Source organism: Centruroides vittatus, unplaced genomic scaffold (assembly GCF_030686945.1).
Source record: "Centruroides vittatus isolate TY-2023 unplaced genomic scaffold, ASM3068694v2 scaffold_386, whole genome shotgun sequence".
NCBI lineage: Eukaryota > Metazoa > Arthropoda > Arachnida > Scorpiones > Buthidae > Centruroides > Centruroides vittatus.
The window spans coordinates 9,263,760-9,286,071 of NW_027122706.1; the positions used below are offsets into that span (position 1 = coordinate 9,263,760).

The 22,312-nt window shown below is 27.5% G+C and overlaps 1 protein-coding gene across 6 annotated transcripts in view; it reads left to right on the forward strand.

The window, feature by feature from the left end:
* Positions 1–22,312, forward strand: part of Dys (Dystrophin) — a 514,896-nt gene that overhangs the window by 406,962 nt on the left and 85,622 nt on the right. For all 6 annotated transcript variants that reach the window (XM_067286836.1, XM_067286831.1, XM_067286830.1 and 3 more), the window contains 4 exons: positions 9,953–10,125; positions 10,265–10,533; positions 15,342–15,505; positions 18,728–18,862. In XM_067286836.1, the coding sequence (XP_067142937.1) occupies positions 9,953–10,125; positions 10,265–10,533; positions 15,342–15,505; positions 18,728–18,862 (741 nt within the window). The remainder of the gene's footprint in view (positions 1–9,952; positions 10,126–10,264; positions 10,534–15,341; positions 15,506–18,727; positions 18,863–22,312) is intronic.

Genomic DNA, 22,312 nt, shown 5'->3' on the forward strand with positions numbered 1-22,312 from the left:
TTGAAAATTGGACCGATCTTTCATTTCCCATTAAACATTTGCTATTTTATATAACCGTTTGGAATTTTATATATCTGCTAATGGTCGCCCCAATTAGAACGTGTTGAATATAATTAGAATACTTTATCATTGAAAAATGTAAAATTTAGAATTAGCTTCTGGTTCTATACCCATGATTTGTTAACATGTTTATTCATAATTTTATCTAAATGTCTTTATAATAATTGATTAAAATTATGCCTATCTCTTCACAAGTGCGAATACATCGTTTATTTTAAAACAATCTTATTTTAATATGATCGTTATTGAATACAGCAGAAAATTTATATGATTGGATGATTGGAAAAAGGCACATAATGAAGTATTGATTGTGAACAGATTAGTATATCTCTTGTACATTTTTTTTATTTCCTACTGTTTATTTATAAGAAATATATTCATAGTTTTCCTATAAATTAAAATTTATATTGCTAAGTTTTCGTAAGAACATAGTAATTAAAATAATATGCTAGACATATATTAAAAATTTAATTAATTTTATGTAATATTAAATTATCGTATCAACGTAATTAAAAACTGTTATTTATATTTGACATTTATAATAATTTATAATTTTATTCTAGATAATCAAGGAACAAAATTTTCAAAAAAGCACTACGATTTTACTTTATATTCTTATTACTTGATACGATTTTAATCTGTTATGAGATTTCGCGGTTTCAGATTTTAATAATTATTAATATATTACATTATTTATAACATGTCGTTGTTGACTTTCTTGACGGGTTTTTATTTAATTAAATTAATTTTATTTATTTTTTTGTTAATCTCCCTTGTTTTACTGATTGGCAGTATAACTTTTCATAAATAACATATTTGAATAATAATAATTATAATATATAATAATCTGCGTATGACTTCCATTCGAATTCTTTAAAATTCTTGAATTATTTTCCCAAAAGAAATCAGTTCCTTATAAATCGATTTTGACTGTCGCATGTGTATAGTTTGAACAGTATTTTTAATATCTTATTTAGAATGTGAATAAATTTATATGTACTGTACAAGTTTTTTTTTTTTCTATTTTTAACATTATAATGTTAAACTTCTCAAATATAAACTTTTTTTTCTGTTTTAAAAAGATTTTAAAATTAGAAATAGATGTTAGAAAACTATTAAAATGAAGTTTTAATTCTTTAAAGAAAATCTAACGTATATAGAAATAAATGTTAAGTTAATTAATTAGAATAAAAAGAACAGTAAAAAGTGATCCACATGATCGTTTTCGTTGTTTAAATTGTACTATTTACGTGGCAAATGTATGTTTTTTATTGATACTTAACCAATACACTATATAATATTAATAAGAGATAATTTGCAATATTTATTTAATAACAATGATCATAATTAGGCTATTAGTTTAGGACTTATCAGATCACGTTGTTTAGAAAACTTGAATTGGATCTTTTTATTTTTATTTATTAAATTCCAACTTCAATATGTACAGTACATTTCGGTTTTCCCCCTTCTTTAGTTGGAGTAATAGGTTACATTTAAAACAATAATGTAAAAGATTTTTCTATTAAACAAAATTATTTTTCTTTTATATGTCCTTTTATAAATATTCCTTCAAATAATTTATTGTGTATCATTTAAAACAATCTGTAATAAACAGAAATTGTTCAGTGAAATCTGCTTATAAAAAAATGAAGTTAATTTTGTAATTTTTTTATTCCTATTTCTGATTTGTTTTCTTTGTAAATATTAATTTATTTTATTATATAATTTTTCGATTTTATAATTTCTATCGAATTTAGTCATTAAAGAGATTTTATTCTGTCTCAATATTTAAAACAGAAGTCACATAAAAAATAACTTTTTATATAAATATTTTACATTTTTTTTAAATCAATCAATCATATTTAATAACTGAAGTATTCTTTATGATTTTTGTTCAAATCGAGCAAATTGTTTAACTGCTGTGTTTGTAGAGAAGTCGAGATTTATTCCAAGAGGTTATTTTTGTATATTATTTTAAATGAATTACTAAAAATATATTGTGAAAAAAATCATTTATTCGGCTGAAATTTTTTATTAAAAAAATTCCGACATTATAATTTTCGATTCTCAGATTAGGGTTTTTCAAAAATTATTAAACTGCCTCCCAGGCCATTTTAAGATTTACCTCAAGTGGCCTGTTACACCAAGAGGATTGTTTATAGTATGAGCAGTTTCGGAAGGTGATAAGGTGTAGAAAACGCACCCGTCAGACAAAACACAGATTGAGTCCATCCGTTTATATATATAGCTTACTAAAGAAATGACGTTGAATGGACCCAGTTTGAAACGTCGAATCCGACAAAACCGAACCAGTCATGATTCAGCTTACATTAACAATTCAAGAGTCGTTACTCAGAATAGAAAAGGTAGTATTGTTTTTTCCCCTGTTCACTTTTGTAGCGAGTCTTTATATTTAGTGACGTTACCGAATATTGTATTGTTTCATTGAAACAGTCTGATTAGCTGATTTTTGATTTGATTAAAATATAATATACACAACAAATTCTATACGGAATTTACAGTTTAACAAAGTATTTATTAAAAAACTAAAATATAATTTTTCTTAAAAGTAATCAATTCGGGTAATTACCTTTTAACTATTAGTAATTATATTCGTAAAATAAATATTTTTACTGTTTGTTACGTAGTCTTCGTGTATAATGTTAATACGCATTCTTGACGTCTGTTAGCTATTAAAATTTTGGCAAAGGATTGCAAATTAGTCACCAGTGGCACGTTTCCTGATATATTGTTTTGCATGAGGAGTATTACACATTTCTAACGATGTCATAATTTTATTTAATAAAACGCTATTCTTTGTAAAACGTAAAGAAATAAGACGATTTCTTTAAATAAATCAAATGCTGCTTTATTAAGGTAGATTTTATTTAACAACTAATCTAATCGTTTTATTTTCAGACCTTTACTATGAAACTATTTTTATTTAACATTAGGCCTATTATATAAAAATAAAAAATGTATGTAGTATATAATATGTTGTAAATAAAATTTTTTTTCAGAAATTTGTATAAATAAGCAAGTGGATATACAATAAAATTGTATAATTGTTTTAATTGTCGCTTTGAATAAATAACTTGTTAAATTATTTATACATTTTGTTACCTTAAATGGGTTTTAAAAGGCTATTCTTTCGTATAATCTACAGCAGCATGTGAATTTTGCACCAGACTTCATTCTTATCTGCTGCAGGATTCCTAGGTGAATAGCCCGTTAGATAACATGATGAGAGAAAGAAAAATAAATAATAAGATCCATGCTCTATCATCTCTATGGATATAAGACTGAACGAAATTGCAATCATATAGTTAATTTTATTTAAACGAGTTTGAAGTATTTTCTGAATATTTAATTAAATATATATATATATATATATATAACATTTTAATAAGATATTATATAGATCTAATAACGTAACTAATTTTTAAGAACGTGTCTCGTTACGTTATCAAAATAATTATTGTTATGATTGAAAGCAACGATAAATGATTGGCCTGTCAATTATTGTTAATAATTATTATTGATTTATACTTTATAAATTAGTTCTTCCTGATGGAATTAATGTAATGAAAATTGAATATGATTTAACCCCGAGTAATATTGAGTTAAAACAATTTCAAAACGATATTTGCCTTCGTTTTTTCTCTTATATATTTGCATAACTGCATCGACTCTGAAAAATGCTGCACAGAAGAATATTTAGTAAAGCATGATTCATTCTTTCCAAAATACCATGAACTTTTTACGATATAGCCCTTCAACATTTTTTTACATCTTTGATATCATTTCCAAATAATCTTTGAAAATCTAAAATTTGATCTAATAAATTTATTTAGTTATCAAGATTTTCACAAACGGATTTAATTATCTGTTTTCAGTTGTTTAAAAGAAATTTCATCTCAACACCATAAAGTTCATTTATTAAATTCAAGCGTACCATTTTCAAAATTCAGTTTTGATTTTTAATATTTTCCTAAATTACGTGTATATTTATATCTACAGTTCTTGCATTTTAGCAAATGTTTGAATCTTACGAGCAACTTGTTACAGTATTAAGATAAAATAGTGTTTTTATTTTTTATTCATAAGAGGTTTCATTTCCTAGACTTTTTTTTAACTTTTAAATCAACTGTTTAACTGTTTCTAATAAATTTATGACATAATTTACCGTATTTACTCGCATATAAGACGACCTCGCATATAGTGACTTTCAAGATCAGAATAAAGAAAATTAGATTTATTAATACAATTCTAATTTTATTTCGTTTAATCATAAATAAAATATCGAATGCACGTAATTGTGCACATTGTCCCGCAAAAATTACTGGCATTTTAAACTTTGAGGAAAAATCTTGTAAAATCGATTACATAATTTGTTCATGTAAAGCGGGACAATCGGGAACCTTTTTTGCCAATTCTTAACGGTCGAATTCACTCTTCGTCGATTACACTCACGAGTTTCTTCGAATTATCTGATTTCCAAAGAAATATCTTTTTTTCACGTAGGAATGAATTAAAACTTATATCGGGTTCCCGTGTAATTTTGGAATTCAATTCAAAAGCTGTTCATCTTTACTTCCGACTATATAGAAGAAGGATTCAAACGACCCAGAAAAAATACTTTTGGGTTTTTGTTTTTAAACACCAGAGGGTGAGAATCCGGTAAAAAATGCGAATGCGAATACACGGCTTACAAAAATTACACAAAAACGCAAACAATCTTTTGCTCGCGCGTATAGGACGACCTAGGTTTTTGAAGCAGTGAAAAATGAATAAAAACCTCGTCTTATATGCGAGTAAATACGGTATATTGTCTGATATTAAATGTAATTCTCTCAGTAAAATCAATTCTGAATATCCTAGATTATACAATACAAAATTAAAATTGATATAAACGATGCACAAGTAATCTTTGTAACGTTTGAAACATTTTTTTAATTTTTATGCTTATATGTTTCTCTTTGCATGTAAACTGTAACTTTATAATTAATTGTCTAATATATTTTAATGTTTATGAAAGCATGTTTTTTCCTAAATGTATCTATTTAGTAGGTTTAAATGTTACATATGAAAACGATAGTTTCCTATTTCAATTTATTAACATATTAAACAACTGTCTGATATAATTCAAATCCTATTTTTATTTTATATTTAAATAGATATATTTTATCATTAGATTTAATTACTTTAACATTAAAAATAAATATATAAATAATAAAATGATAATGATGAATGATCTCCACTCATGAACCATTAACTTTTATTACGATATTTGATGTTTTTGTTACTTCTCATGAAACGACTTGGAATGTTCTGACGACATTTTATAACTTGTCTAATAGATACTTCAAAAATTACTGTCAACAGTATTGTTATTACAAATGATTTATTAGAAAAAAAAAAGCAGCTGAGTTTGAACGAAAAACATATAATTTGTCACAAAACTGGTAAGTAATGATGTTCAACTAGCATCCAGTAGAAAATCATTGAATTGTTAGAAATAATAAATTGCTAAATTTGTGAGCGGGGAAAAAGAAAAGTTTTTTTTAGATTCTTAAATTTTTTATTAGTTGTAAATCTTATAGAATGAAATTTTAAATCGTTAATGACTTTTGTTTTTAAAAAACTAACGTAAATTGATTCTTTGGACATTAAGATGTAATTTGAGATTCTCGAAATAAAAATAGTAAATACTAACAAAGATTTCTTTTCTTTTAAATAGAACGGATAAGTTTATTTTAATTGAAAAGCAAAACCACAAAAATTTTTTGTTGTACTAAAGCAAAAATTGTTAAAAATTCAAAATAATGTTTTAATCCATATTATCAGTAAGGGAAAGAAAGGAAGACGAGAGACGATTACTTAAAATACAGTATTCTTATCAAAATTTAAGTGTTTATTTTAACACCAAATAAACCCTTATCATTTTCTAAACATTGGCAATGAAATTGAATCAGTTGTTCAATCGCAGAAAACAAACTTTACGTAACGAACACTAATCTTTTTTCCATTATTACCAGATCCAAGATAACACTGTTAAAACATTCTTGAGAGGACCAATAAACAAAGCTGATGAGAACGAAATTGATAGACCTTTAGCAGTATCAACTAAACCAGTACTTTCTAACTAGAGTATCTGTCGCCAGTTTACAAAATACTGGAAGGCTGTGGAAAAGTGTATATGTATTATGACAAACATTTGAGAAGATTCTTGGTCGAGATTGTTGTGGATTATAAGTAATTTAAAATTGTTCATACCTCTTAAAATCAACTATTTTGTAGGAAACTTTTTTATATGTATTTCCTCTGTTAAAGCATCTACGAAATATTTTCTTGTTTTCGATTTTAAAATAATTTATTTTTCATATAGAAAATTGCTTTCGTAGCTTGTATGTAAATAAGAAAGTTTGTTTTATTCATTACTTTTTTCTTTTTTTTTATAAATGTATAATGTATAATCTATATTGATTATTTCTAAGTTCGAGTTACCAGTAATTAATAAAAATTAAAAATAATTAATTAAACTATCTTAATCTGTATAATTATTTTTATTTTATGATTCTTTGCCGTACAGTACGTTTACATTTAATAAATATTCTAAAGGAAAAATTCCAGCAACGAGTTGCGTAACTTTTCTGGTAAAAAATGTAAAGTATGTGGCGCCATGTTATAAAAAAAGTTTTTAAAATAAAATATCATATTATTAATTATTATAAAATGACAAAAAGCTTAACTTATAGGATAGAGATTAGTTTTATACAAAATTGTAAATGCTAATAACGAGTAAAATCTTCATTAAGTCCAATACACGTTCCCCTCTATCTCCCCATCCCTCGACCTTTAACCATCAAAATTTAATAGCATCAATACCCCAATACACAAAATTTTCAACAAAAAGCACTAGAGTTGTTAAGCTTCAAAGTGAGTGAACAAACTCGTGCCTCCACACACAAACTTCTCTCCATATATACAGAAAAATCCCCAATTTTTTTGACTGATCGCTAAACTTTTCCTGTTATATTACTTTCCCGAATGTTATATATAACTGTAAAATACATATAAGTAACGCTAAAGATTATTTATTACTTAGGCAGTTGAATAATATATATAGTTTTATCACATTATTAATCTTTCAATCATAAATTAGAATGCAAATAAATTCACTTTTCTACATAAAATAAACAAAATTTTATGTAAACGAATTATTTATCATAATGAGGGAGGAAATATAGCAGTTGCATAACAAAATAGTGTATAGAATAAATTATTATATTAATAAAAATATAAAATACCCTGTTTACGAAAACTAATTTTTAAGATTATTATTCTAGCTGAAAACTCATTTCTTTCACATCTAAGAAGCTCATTCATTGCATGATGTCAAAAAACTATTTGTCTCCGCCAGCTTTTAATGGCGTCCGTATTAGGAACTATAAATAATATTGAGTAGCTTATAGTCCTTGTATGGCACATCATACATTTCTGTATAATAACTTTCATTCAATGATCATTATATGCTAAATTGCTACCTAAGGGCGTGGCAATAACGGGAAACAATCGTACATACGATAGATAATTCTTGATTTCTTTTTTTTTTTTCTGGTTTCTTTTCGAAGTTCAACGAAAAGAAAATTTTCAATTGAATGCGGGATCAGTTGTTGAATAATAATATAATTAATGATTTAAAAAAAATTAAAAATGTATTAAAATACGACTAATAATACATTAGCTCACGGAGTTTCATAATATATCCACTTTTCGTGACAGCGTTAATGGATCAGACTTGCATTTGCAAAAGAAAACGAATTACGGAGAAAACGTGTAACATAAAATCATTAATAAAATTCCCGATTACAATTCACAATTTCCGTCACGTCTTTTTTCATCGGACCTACCGATAACAAAAGCACGTTGCATAAGAAGTTTCGTGCTAATATCGTGCTTAGAAATTTTTCTCATAATCACGTGATATGAATCCGAAAAAGACGGACTTCAGGGCGGATCCAGAAAGGTTACTTGGAGGTAGATATCAGCTTTGTTTATTCTAGTTTTTTATTATATATATAATTCATCCGTGCTTGTAATTATAATGTTAAAAAAATAGTCTTCGTGAATGACGACTACGTGTTATGTGACACTTGAGTTATCAATTCTTTGACAAATTCAACTCTCTCAAAAACAAAGAAACAAACAAAATTGCCTCTTAATTAGTATTAATAGTATATATTTTTCTAAAAGCGTAATTAATTTTAAATACTAATCTAAATTTGCTAGTTAATGAAACGATGCATTTAAATATGCGATATCAGCCAGATTAATATAGCAAAATAATTTTATATGTTAACAAATTAATTTCAATATCACTTTAATTATACTGTAATTAAAAATTAAAATTTTTTAATTATTTAAATTTTAAATAATAATAATTAAATCATTTAAAGTGAACAAATTAATATATGCTGTTTTTGTTACACTTAACGTCGTCAATTTCCATGATGTCGAAGTACTTTATTATCTTAAATTTTTTATACTTCTTTTCTTGAATATTTGCTTTTCACTTAAACAAATGTTAGTGTTAAAAAATTAAAATGCTAATCAGTATAATGAAGACTGTCGTTTAATCGCGCAGACTACATTTTCCCTTCAAACTTCACATCCGCACTTGCGCCTCTATACTTCAATTAAATTCAACAAATATTAAAGAGTTTGATGCCATTATAATTCTTACACTTACGAAAGAATGCCATTGTTAGATTTTTGAATTGACAATGATTTTATTTTTAGCATTGAACTATTTTTGCAGCTTATCTCTATTTATATGAACTGTACAGTACTGTACAGTACATATAAACAAAGAACGTTGTTGTTTTTTTTGAAAGTTTTTAATACATGTTAATTTTGATATATTTTTGTTATATGTAATTTATAATAATTATACTTTTTGTTTACTTTATTCCTAAATTTTATTTTGAATTAATGAATACAAAATACAAATTTGTCCTAATATTAAATTCAATTCAATTCAATATATAATATTGAAATGGCAGTAAATTTATAATCCTTGTCTTATAAATTGCAGTTCTGAGAATTTTGGGGACTTGAGGAAAAAAAGACATCTTGAGTCCCAGGAAATGAAAAATAACTGAATTCAGAGAGTGGTATACTTGCTGAAGTTCATTTGACTTTCAACATTGAATAACTTGGCCTGAGTAGTGGCCAATCCACAAACCTTAGTAAACTTTCTGATACATCTTGGTAATAGGTGTCATGTCACATGGATTCAGATGGAGAATAACTATCCTTAACAATTTAAGAGGAAAAAAAGTTATTTATTGTTGTTGTATTATACACATTTCAGTTACTATATTTCCATCCTACAAAAAGAGAGAGTGAAAGTTACCTGAGATTTAGAGTTACCTGATATTAGATATCTTCAATTTATCTTATACTACATGTGTCAGAAGATGATGTCACTATCCAAGTCAAAGGTGGTCTGATATCTTTGGATTTGTTTGCTTTGATAGCTTTTTTTTTTAATGCCTGATTAACATTAGGTACTTACACAACACAAGAATTTACCTCAAACAAACTATTCACCAGATTTATTACTGTTGGTTTATCCAATTGGAGTGGGAAGACCAGTCAATTTTTAAACCTTACTAAATGATCATATTTATTAGTTGATAAACAATTCTCACAGGAAAACGATCTTGTGTATATATTTTGTTGTTGATGCTATAAATATACCCTTTAGCTATAAAATTACACTTTTACATCAGTGACAAAGGTCACCGCTGATATGCTTAATGTAGAGTTAATCAGTTTTTGAATGTGTAATAATCATTAACTGTTAAATTATCTTTGTAATTTTTAGGATTTGCAAAGAGAAATAGAAGCTCAACGAGATTTACATTTAACACTTAATGAACGCAGTAGTCAATTATTACAAAGTTTAGAAAGTCAAGAAGATGCCTTACTGTTACGAAGAAAACTGGAAGAAATGAATCACAGATGGAATGCACTTCGTTTGAAAACAGTTTCTCTCAGGTTGTTATATTATTTTTCTGAAAAATGTAAAGAAATTAGCTTAAAATATTAAATAACTGATTCAATTAGTAAAAATATTTTATCTATATAAAAATCTAATTCACAATGTATTAAATAAAATTTATAATTGATTTTATAGAAATAGACTAGAAAGTAATGCTGACCAATGGAATCAGCTATTGTTATCTCTACGAGAATTGACTGAATGGGTCATCAAGAAAGAAATAGAACTTTCTGCACAACCTACAATAGGAGGTGATGTAAGTACTATCATTAAACAGCAAGATGAACATAGAGCATTCTGCAGACAACTAGATGACAAACGCCCGGTTATCGAAAGTAGTCTTTTAGCTGGCCGACATTATGTTGCTAAAGAACCACCTCTCTCAGATACAAGTGATTCTGAAGGTAAATCTTTAATTGTAAAATATTACATTTAAAAAGATATAAAAGCTAGTCAATTTGTTAAAAGGAATTAGGCATTTTTTAACTTTATTCATTGATCTGATGATATTAAATTTTTTTCATATTTCTTGACATAGTGTAATTAATTGTTAGAAAAATTTCTTAAATTTTCAACATTTCAGCTTCTATAGAGCTACCTGAATTTAACTTTTTAAGTAGTTTTGGCATAAGGAACTATACTTAAGTATAAAATAAACTTGTTGTTTTTTTCTTTCCAGAATTAGATTAACAAATGCATATGTTGATATTAAAAACCATCAATTATTTGACAGTTATTCATACTACTATAAATTATCATAGAATTGAGTGTCTGTTACAATATTCAAATTAAAACCATTGTTTTTAATATTTTTCATATCAATAATTCTACTTTAATATCTTTGAAAGCATAATATAAATTATTTTATATTTATAATTTATTAAAATTTAAAATTATAATAAACGTTTATTCACAAAAAGGGAGAGTTTCCCTGTTAAGGGGGTGTTACATTTAATAGGAAAAATTACAAAAAAGGTTGAACAGTTTACATATATAAATAATAATCATTATAATATTAATTACAAGTATATTTTTGTTGGATAATAACAATCAAAGCCTTAAAGTTATTAATACAGATAAAATCACAATTATTTAGTAGTAATGAACAATGAACTATTAAGTTAATTTATCAAAATTACAGAAATGTTAAAAAACCTAATTATACAGTTTATATAAAACTTTTTTATTATCTTTGTTGATACTCATTCTATGTTCAAGGAGTGATTTACATTGAATTGTTCATTTGATATCAAGTGAGTTGAGCACATTTGTTAAGACTTGACAATCCTGTATCAGATGGTAGAGTGAGAGTTTTTTGGAATTGCACCAAATACAATGATTATTTGCAAAATTAATATAACTGTTGTTGATGTAAATAGAATATTTATTAAGGTGTATTTGTGCTATTAATCTTATACGTTTGAGAAAAAAAGGGAATGAGCATATATGGTTGGTTTCCTTACGTATAGCATAACCAGGAATAGATCTTTCTAGATGGAGAAGTTTACGAAGAAAATAAATTTGAAAGTTTATATAAGTAATCAAGACCCCAAATTGGACTGGCATAGTATATAATGGGATTAATTATTGAATTATATAACTTTATATGGATATTCAAGTTCGACGTTTTCAGAGTAGAACATAGATACAAGAGATTGTCAATTGCCAGCTTTCCTTTGTTATTAATAGTAGTTAGATGTGTTTTGAAGCATAATATTCCAATCAAATATGACTCCAAAAAATTAACTTCTTTAACTATTTATAGGGGAGTATTATTTAGATACAACTTCGATTCTGATTGTGAAATTTTACAATTATTACAGAATATTATAATCTTTGTTTTAGCAGGATTTATTGTTAGATGCAACAAATTGAGATATGAGTTTAATTGATTAATTTTCCTCTATAAAGAAATTTTAGTAGGTGCAAGTAAAACCAAATCGTCAGCAAATTGAATATAGTGAAAAACTCTGTCAGCGATCTCAATCCCATCACTGGATTGGAGAAAAAGATGATCTAGATCAGATAAGTAAAAATTGAATAGATACGGTAAGCGAGGATTGCCCTGAAGTATTCCACGTGATAAATTTAATGATGGAGAAATGGAGTTTTCCTGTTTAAATTTTATACAATAGTTTGAAAATAATTTAAGTATTGTTGTTGAAAATTGGTCACCTGCACCCGTAATTCTTAATTTATGAACCAGTAGAGGAATGTAGACAGAGTCAAAAGCCTTTTTGATATCTGTAAATGCTGCGTTATACTTTCCTATGTTTTATTATTAATTGAAGTTGTATTACTGTATTTTACGGACTATAAGACGCACCTTAATTTTTAAACAATTTTTAAAAAAAATACCTATAAGATGCTATGGACTATAAGACACACCTGTATTTTGGAGGCAATTTTTCAAAGAAAAAAGTGCGTCTTATAGTCTGTAAAATACGGTATATACAGTAGTAGAAAAATTGCGAATTTGGTTCCTTTATTCTTGGTGTAAGCATATTGAAATTTTGCATCTAGATCCATATCTTTGGTCTACTGACAAAATTTAGAGGCTAGCATTGACATAAAGCATTTCCTTAATACTGAAAGCAAATCAAACGTACAACACCTTTAACGTATCCAGTACGAAGTCTTTAATAGTTTAAAAACGTTTTTGGCTGCGTTAATCAGCCTGCATCAGTTAAATGAATAATAACAGCAAATCAAATTTGAATTTAAGAAATTCGAACTTTGCCGTTGCTTTAGAAAGTTTAATAACCAATCTTCTATAAACTTTAGCCGGTGAAGCCATAATGCAAATAAAACAAATGACAAACGTTTACTGGAACTGAAATCAAACATACAACACCTTTAACGTATCCAGTACAAAGCCTTTAATGTACCAGTTTATAGAAGATTGGTTATTAAACTTTCTAAAGCAAGAGCGAAGTTTGAATTCCTTAAATTCGAATTTGATTCGCTGTTATTATTTGTTTAACTGACGAAGGCTGATTAACGCAGCCGAAAATGTTTTTTTTTAAACTATTAAAGACTTTGTACTGGATATGTTAAAGGTGTTGTACATTTGATTTCAGTTCCAGTAAACGTTTGTCATTTGTTTTACTGAAAGCAAAGCAATGGGTCTATAATTATCTGGAGAAAGATGGTCGCCTTTTTTATATATCATTGTAATCGTAGCTGAATTCCAAGAGTCAGGGTATGTAATTTCTTTGTACATAGAATTAAATATTTTTAGTAGTTTTCTCTGAGCCTGATGAGGAACCATCTTTAGAAAGCTAGTTGGGATGTTGTCGCTACCTGGCATAGATTTGATTTTGGTTTTATTAATAGCATCTTCTAAGTCATTAATTGTAAAGTAAGTATCTAAATATTCATTATGAGTATCAATAATAAAACTTATTGGTGAGATAGGTTGAATATCTGAGAATCTTTGATAGAAACTTTTCCATGCATTAAAGTCTATAACTGAAGAATTTATACTAGGATTTATGTTGAAGCGAAATTTACATATAGTGGCCCAAAATAAGATATTGTTCTCACTGTTTTTGATTAGGATTGATTCAATGTTTCTAAAATAATTCCTTTTTTTTGCCTTAAGCAGATTATTGTAAGTTTGTTTAGCCTTTCTATAATTAGAAAAGTTTACAGCATTTGGATCCTTTCTAAATAAATTTAAGTTAATTTATTTAACTTTTTTCATTTTGTGACAGTGAAATTATTTTATAATTGGCAGAGTTTGTCTTAGAATATGAGATTATGAAACTCTTACTTTTCTTACAGTCTCATATTCTATCTTAGTTCTGTTTTTTAAATATGTTTTTTGTTTCATCTGATTGTATGACATGTGTAAATGTTTTATTTGTTTCTAAAAGAAAATGATATTTTTTAGAATAATTTAAAAATTTTTCATTCTATTTAATATTTGCTATGGACTAATCTAATATATGCTTGAAGTGTTTTGTCTATATTTTATTTGATGTTACCTACAAAATTACACTTGAAATTTATTTATAATTTTTATTTCATAGATTTCTACTGTTTTTTGTGATGCTGAATATTAATGGCTTTTTTTTTTTTTTAATTATCAGTATGACTTTCTTTGCCAACTTTTCTCAAAATTCATTCAATTTTCACTTTAGTAATTATTGAATTATTGTGTAGTTTTATTATTATTATTATTATTATTAAATTTATTTTATTTCTTTCAGTGACAATATTAAAATAAAATTTGATTATTAAAAAAAAAATTATTATTACCTATAATAAGGAATGTATAACTACTTTCAAATCATAGAATTTTTCTTTCAAGCATTATATCATTATTACATGAAATATATATATTCATATTAAAAAAATTAAAGGCTTGTCTATTTTCTGAAATTATAAAAACAAATTTTAAAAATTCTATTTAAATAATTTTGTTTTGATAATGATGTTAATTGTTTTGCATTTTCTATGATTTTCTGATGATTTTCTTATAATCAAACTTGTGATTCATTACATAATTATTTGTGTTTGAATTATGAGACATTTTTTACATTTCTATTAGAACAAAAACTTCATTAATGCATAAAAAATTTAAAAGGTTTGAAAGGACTTAGTCATTCCAAACTTTTTTAATTTGCTTTCTTTTTTTTTTAGTTTATGTCTTACAAATTACTATACAGTCAAACCTGTTTTTATGCGGTCTTTTTTTCGTGCGATTTTTTTTTGTGCGGTATAGTTGGCGACTAGTCTCGTGCGATTTGTCATGTCTCACGTTGACTTATTATAGCTAAATAAACTTATTATAGCATAAATGAACTTATTATAGTAATATTATTGCATGAATATGCGAAAAATGAAATAATTTATTTTTTAAGTCAACAAAACACCACCTGGACAAAAATATGTAAAACAGACGATAGACCAGACGATGCAGTCAAGTGCTGACATCTGTTGTCAATAAATTCTATTTCGTATGGTTTTGAGTTATTTTCTATGTGAGACTTTTTTTATGCGGTCCCTATTCACCGCATTAAAAAAAAAATTTTTTTTAATTGTGTTGCGAAAACTATTTTTTAAAGCCACTCGTGAAGTTTCGTGCGATTTTTTTTTTTTTTTTTATGCGGTCCCTATCCACCGCATAAAAACAGGTTTGACTGTAATTATATATTTTAATAAAATTAAAAATTATAGTTAGTTAATTATATGCTATGCTTACTAGCAAAAGAATATGAAGGTGACAGTCGTGGATATAGAAGTGCAGAGGAACAAGCACGAGAAATTACTCGTAGTATACGAAGAGAAGTAAAGAAACTTTCTGACAAATGGAATGGTCTCATTTCTCATTCTGAGCAAAGGCAAAAACGATTAGATGATGTATTAACTGTAAGTATAAAAGCTGATTTTGTTAATTTATAATGTAATTTTGAATTAACAAATTTTTAAAAAATATATTAAACTGGTAAATTTTTTACACATAATTGCTGTTTATAGTTAACATCAATGGTTATCTTTCATAAACTTCCAGAGTATTCTAATTAATTAATTTTTTTATTATTATTAAATTTAATACAAGATTAAAGATGGGTGATTAAGCTACAATTATAAAAATATTACGTAATTTGGACTAATTAGTTGTACTATAACCTGAATAAAATCTAGTAGTATCAATTGATTGTTACTGTAAGTTTGGCAAGGTTTTGTGTATAATTGTAGACATCATAAATAAAATTTCAGAATTAATTTCTTTCATTTTAAAGATAACGTATCTTATATTTTTAATTACCGTATTTACTCATATATAAGACGAGGTTTTTATTTTTCACTGAAACAAAAACCTAGGTCGTCCTATATGCAAGAGCGAAGGATTCTTTGCATTTTTGCAATAATTTTTGTGAACCATGATATTTGCATTTTTTACCGGATGCTCACACTATGGTGTTTACAAACAAAAGTATTTTATCTGGGTCATTTGAATCATTCTTGTATATTGTCAAGACTAAAGATGAATAGCAATAGAAAAAGCAAAGCTTTTGAATTGAATTCCAAAATCACACAGGAGCCCAATATAAGTTTAAATTTATATCCAGGTGAAAACAGATGATTATTCGGAAATCAGAATTTGGAGAAACTCATAAGTGTAATCAGCGGAGAGTGGATTCGATTGTTAAGAATAGGCAAAGAAGGTTCTGGATTGTCCAGCTTTACATGAACAAATTATGTTGTCAAGTTTACAAGATTTTTCCTTAAAGTTTAAAATGTCAGTAATTTTTGCAGGACAATGTGTGCATTTATGTGCATTTGATATAAAATTAAAATTGTATTAATAAATCTAATCTTTTTTATTTTGATCTTAAAAGCCATACCTCGTCCTATATGCGAGTAAATATGTTAATTCCTTTAGTAATAATATTCTTTTTGCATGCAATAAAGGAGCATTATTATGAAAGGAATTAATTTGTTTAGATGTATAAAAATAGCTTCAATACTGAAGGAATAAAAGATGTATTAAATAAAACCTCATTTTTGTACATTATTTATAAACAAAAAAGGGGAATATTTTATATCTTTAAGTACAAATTTTATATACTAAAAAGAGATTAATTAATTTAAAATAATTTGTAGTAAAGCCAGACAATGTGCCAAATTATTAGGCTATAATAAGGCTAAGTAAATAATTAGTCATACTTTGTCTTCTGGTAAGCAGTTAGACTGCCATCTCCTGATAATTTTAATTATTGTAATAAATTAATTTTAATTCATAATTTCTAGAAAAAAAAAAATTGAGCTAGGGTGGGACTTGAACTTGCATCTTCCTTTTACTAAGTAGATGCATTACCAGTTATGCTACCTAGACTTTGTCTGATATTCACTTCCAGAATTATTAATTTAGATATAACTATATAGGAGTCACTCACAGTGCCAACTGGGGATGACTTAATTGTCCACAGCTCTCCTCCATTGCTCTAAGTCAGCTATTACTTTTACCCTGAATTGGTGTACTGTACATATACATTTAACAATATGTATATATTTTTTTAGCTGTTGAGAACATATCACACAAGAAACACTTTCAGAAGTAAAAGGTTGGTTTATTGGTATGAATGGATCTGCATTTCGGGCTTAACGCTCCTCTTCAGTCCTGTTATTACATATTTATCAACAAATTGATTACAGGTTTAACAAATTTACAGAATGCATTGAAAAAATTAGGATACACATACAATGGTTTATACAATAATTTTTTCAATGCATTCTGTAAATTTGTAAACCTGTAACCAATTTGCTGATAAATATGTAATAATAGGACTAAAGAGGGGCGTTAAGTCCAAAATGCATATCCGTTTGCACTAATAAACCAACCTTTTACCTCTGAAAACGTTTCCTATGTGATATGTTCTCAACAACAACATTGTGCTAAGAAAATACATATAATAGGGAACAACAAGCAACCAAGATTTAATATGTATATATTGTTTATATGTATCAGAGGTCTGGGTAGCATAACTTGTAGTGCATCTGCATGGTAATGAAAGTTGTGGGTTCAAATTCCACTCTGGGCTGATTCTTTTCTTCTAGAAATTAATAATTACAATAAATTAATTTTAATTTAAAAAATTTTCAGGAGATGGCAATCTAACTGTCTATCTGTAGACAAAATACTTTGTATCCAGTGGTGATATTCGAAATAGTTAACAAAGGGTTCGCTAGCAGAAAATTTTTCCCTGACAATCACCAACAAACGAAATGGAAGTTTTGGCTAGAAATAAATACAATACCTTTTCTTGCGATATATCTAGTAATCAGTGGCGTATTTGGAACGTAACGAGCCCTGGGGCGAAGACCAGGTAACAATAGTATATTTAATGGCACTACTCATAGTAAACAGATGTCATCATCTCTCGGAATACAGTATCCTTTTTATTTTGCTGTCCATAGCCCGACACGTGTTCCACAGCCATCTTGTATTATCTCACGCGCGTGAGATTGTGGGATCTCTCTTATGACTGGATCTAGTTTCAAGAACTCTCTTGAATCGATCGCAATTAAACCTTGTTTCAGTCGAGATTGAAACAGTCAAGAGAGATCGCACCAAGACATAGTCCCTGACCTTGCTCACAATCTGGATTGAAATGCTTGGTGTGAACAGGGTATAAGGCTCTAGTTTAGTAGTATTACAGAGTATAATACATATATTTTAATATATTAAAAAAAAAAAAAAAAAAAAAAAACCACTGAGAAATGTTCTGTGTTTAACAAGGTTCGGAAAACTGAAAATTTTAACAACGGGTTCGGCCGAACCTGTGCAAACCCGCTGAATATCACCACTGTTTGTATCTATTATTTACTTAACCTTACAATTCAGTACATTGCCTTTAATTAAAAAGTAATGAGGTTTATGAAGTTGCTTATAAGCATTTTAAATTAAATTTATGTTTTATTTTTTTGAATTTCTATGAAAAAGTAGTTGCAGAATGTTATGAATATTTTTATTTATTGCTGCTCTAAGAAATACACTACTCTATTATTATTACTGTATATTGTATTATTAAATTATTAGCATGAGGTGATTTTTTTTTGAATATCTTAAAATTTTTATTTTTCTAGAAAATGCAAATGCTTCAAAGAGGAATGGATGATCTTCATGCTAGATTGCAAGCATCAGAACATTCAAAATCAAAATGGGCTCCAGTAACTGAATTTGTTCTTGATCAGCTTCCTGGCCAAGTAGAAGATCTTAAGGTAATCTTAACTTCAAAAGGAATTGAAATACAATTGTGTTCATTATTTTAAATGCATATGATATTGTTATTACATCATAAATAAGATATACAGTAAAACTTCTTTAACTCAAAGCTCCAAGAGGCAGGTAAAAACTTAACATCTTGTTGAGATAATGTGAGAGGTCCTCTCCCTTTGGACTAGACCATTTTTTGCAAATGGGTGTTGGATAGTAGATACAACTGTCTGAAAATTTCTTGGAAATCTGATATTTATTCTATTCAAAGTAATCTTAATTATTAAAATTTGAGTCAGAAAAGTTGAAAGTAACAAATCCATCTCAGGAGACCATAAAAATCTTTGGTTTGGAGAAAATTCAAGTTAGAGATGTTAAAGAAAATGAAGCACTTAGTAGGTTTCAATGGAATAGCATAAGGATTTAAGTTAAAGAACTATTTGAGTTACAGATGTTTGAATTAGAGAAGTTTTACTGTACTTACATTTAATTTGTATATATAAATATAAAATACTAATGCAATAATATATTTATAATGTATGATTAATGCAAATCTAATTATAAATCTGAATATTGAATTTGTTATTGTACATCAGTATATAAAATAAGTCTGAAACAAGTCATTTTTGAAGAATAAAGGAAATGTATTTAATCAAATTTATTGCAATTTGATATGTGCATTATTATAAAACTAAGAAATTTTATAGTTAAATTAACAAGAAAAATCCATATTTTGATATATTTCATTTATATAGACATGATATCTTATCAGTGAGGAATATGATCATCTGACAAATTAGCACTGCAGACATATAAATCTTTTACTCAATGAAGGCAGAATTTAATTCTTAGAAAGTTCTAAAAGGGAACTGATGAGCTGCACTACATCTCTCTAGAACAGTCATTTGTTGAAAAATCAACAAAGCTTGTTTTTAGAACATGCTCTATGAGTCCAGGTCCAAAACAGTTGGACTAACTAATTTTTCAATCTAAATAACTTGATTACCAGATTTGTTTTCAATTACTAATGTACTGAATTAATGATTAAATAAACTTGATTGCTTATGTATATTATTTTCTTTCATCAAAAATGAATTTCTTGCTTATTTTGGATACTCATATACTTCGTTAATAGCTTAATGTAATAAATATTGTTGAGACCCTCAAGCTAGACCTAGGTCTACTAGTCTACAAATAACAAGTCGGCTTACAGAAATGGATTTATTTAGAACTAACAAATGCTCAGCAAACAGAGGGCTCATACAACCTCCTCTGTGAAGCTCCTTTTCTCTCATGTGTTCCGAGTACAAATAGCACACACACCTCCACTCTCCATCCCCCTATGTTAATGCGTAACAAAGTTTACACAAAACTTTAATTAACAAGGAAGGTTCAATGAGAAGCATGAACTCATCTCAGTTCAAGTACAGTAATTCTGTACTTGAACTGAGATGTCTAACTGTCAGTTACTGCACGTGAAGACAAAAATAACTGCTCAGGATGATACCTCAGACACTTCCACTTCCTTTCTGATCCCCTTCACTCCGTTGTTCCTTCAACTGCTTCAGATGGAATTGGATTATAGTTCTTCACTTTTTTCCGATGTTCCAGACGGTTTCCTTCTTCCTTACACACGTGCCTTCTCGATAACCCGATGATAGCACCAACCAAGACAGACAAACGAAAAAAGTGTCACTTCCACACCTGGATCTTCTATTTATATCCTTTTCTTGCTGTTCCCACATGACCTTTTTACAACCAATCTACAAGCCCCTTACACACACACACACACACACACACACACACACACACACACACACACACACACACACACACACACACCTCTAAAAAAGATGGTTCGGAAAGAGAAGGTTACGTGTCAAACACAAACTACAAAACAAAACCAAACAAAAAAGAAGGAAAACCCGATACAATAATGAACATAATAAAACTAATGCAAAGCTATGTACTGTACAAATGATATATACTATATACTCTATATATAATCTATACTCTAGAGTATATAGTATGTTTGTATATATATATATATATATATATATACATACATACATACATACTAAACTGAACAACAACTGATAACTGGTGGAGCACTACAATATATAAAGTACCAAACATCTTAAGACAAATGTTATTAGAAACTTAAATGATCATTTTTGAATTTTTATCACATAAAAGATACAAATATAGTGATAAATTCTTATACAGTCAAACCTGTTTTTATGCGCTCTTTTTATGTGCGATTTTTATTTGTGCGATTTTTTTAATGCGAATTTTTAATTTGTGCGGTATAGTTGGCGACTAGTCTCGTGCGATTCGTCATGTCTCACGTTGACTTATTATAGCTAAATAAACTTATTATAGCATAAATGCACTTATTGTAGTAATATTATTGTATGAATATGCGAAAAATGAAATAATTTACTTTTTAAGTCAACAAAACACCACCTGGACAAAAATGTGTAAAACAGACGATAGACCAGACGATGCAGTCAAGTGCTGACATCTGTTGTCAATAAATTCTATTTCGTACAGTTTTGAGTTATTTTCTATGTGAGACTTTTTTTATGCGGTCCCTGTTGACCGCATAAAAAAATTATTTTTTTAATTGTGTTGCGAAAACTATTATTTACAGCCATTCGTGAAGTTTCGTGAGATTTTTTTTAATGCGTTTTTTTTAATGCAGTCCCTATCCCCCGCATAAAAACAGGTTTGACTGTATAAGCAAACTCATCTGAACCAGATCAATATTTCTTGTTTGTGATATTAAATTTTTTGCTGTTAAACATATAATAAAATATTGAACACACTAATCTTATAGTTCTCCCAGTAGATGGGGAAAAAATTAACAAAAAACAAACATTTTTGGTTTACTTCTAAGATCAGGGTCCATACAGGTAATTCCATCTGTGATTCCCTGACCAATTACAACGTTGTTCCCTGACTAACATCTCTGCATTTCCCCTTTCCATTATGTAATATTCAGCCAACTCTATTTAACCCCATTTTGTACACAGTTATATAAATTTTTTTATTAAAAAGCACTTTATTCATTTACAAAAAATGAAAAGCATAGCTAATTACATAATCAATTTTATGCCAAGTCATTTCTACGTCATATTTAAATAAAATTTATGAATTATAATGAAATACCAACAATCACCAAAAAAATCTGGCTATAAATTGGCTAATTAAATGATTGATATAAAGTAATTTGTTACTAGAGGTAAATGTTAAGCACCATCTCTTATCTAAGTTAATAATTATAATTTAAGTAAATATTAAATAAATTTAGAACCTTCTGGAATAAAAGAACTGACCCAGGAGCAGGACTTGAACCCGCAAGCTCCACTTGCCATGCAGTGTGCTTGCCAGTTATGCCACCTGGACCCCAAGCAAGTCTTTGCTTCCAGAAGTATATTAATTTAGATATAACT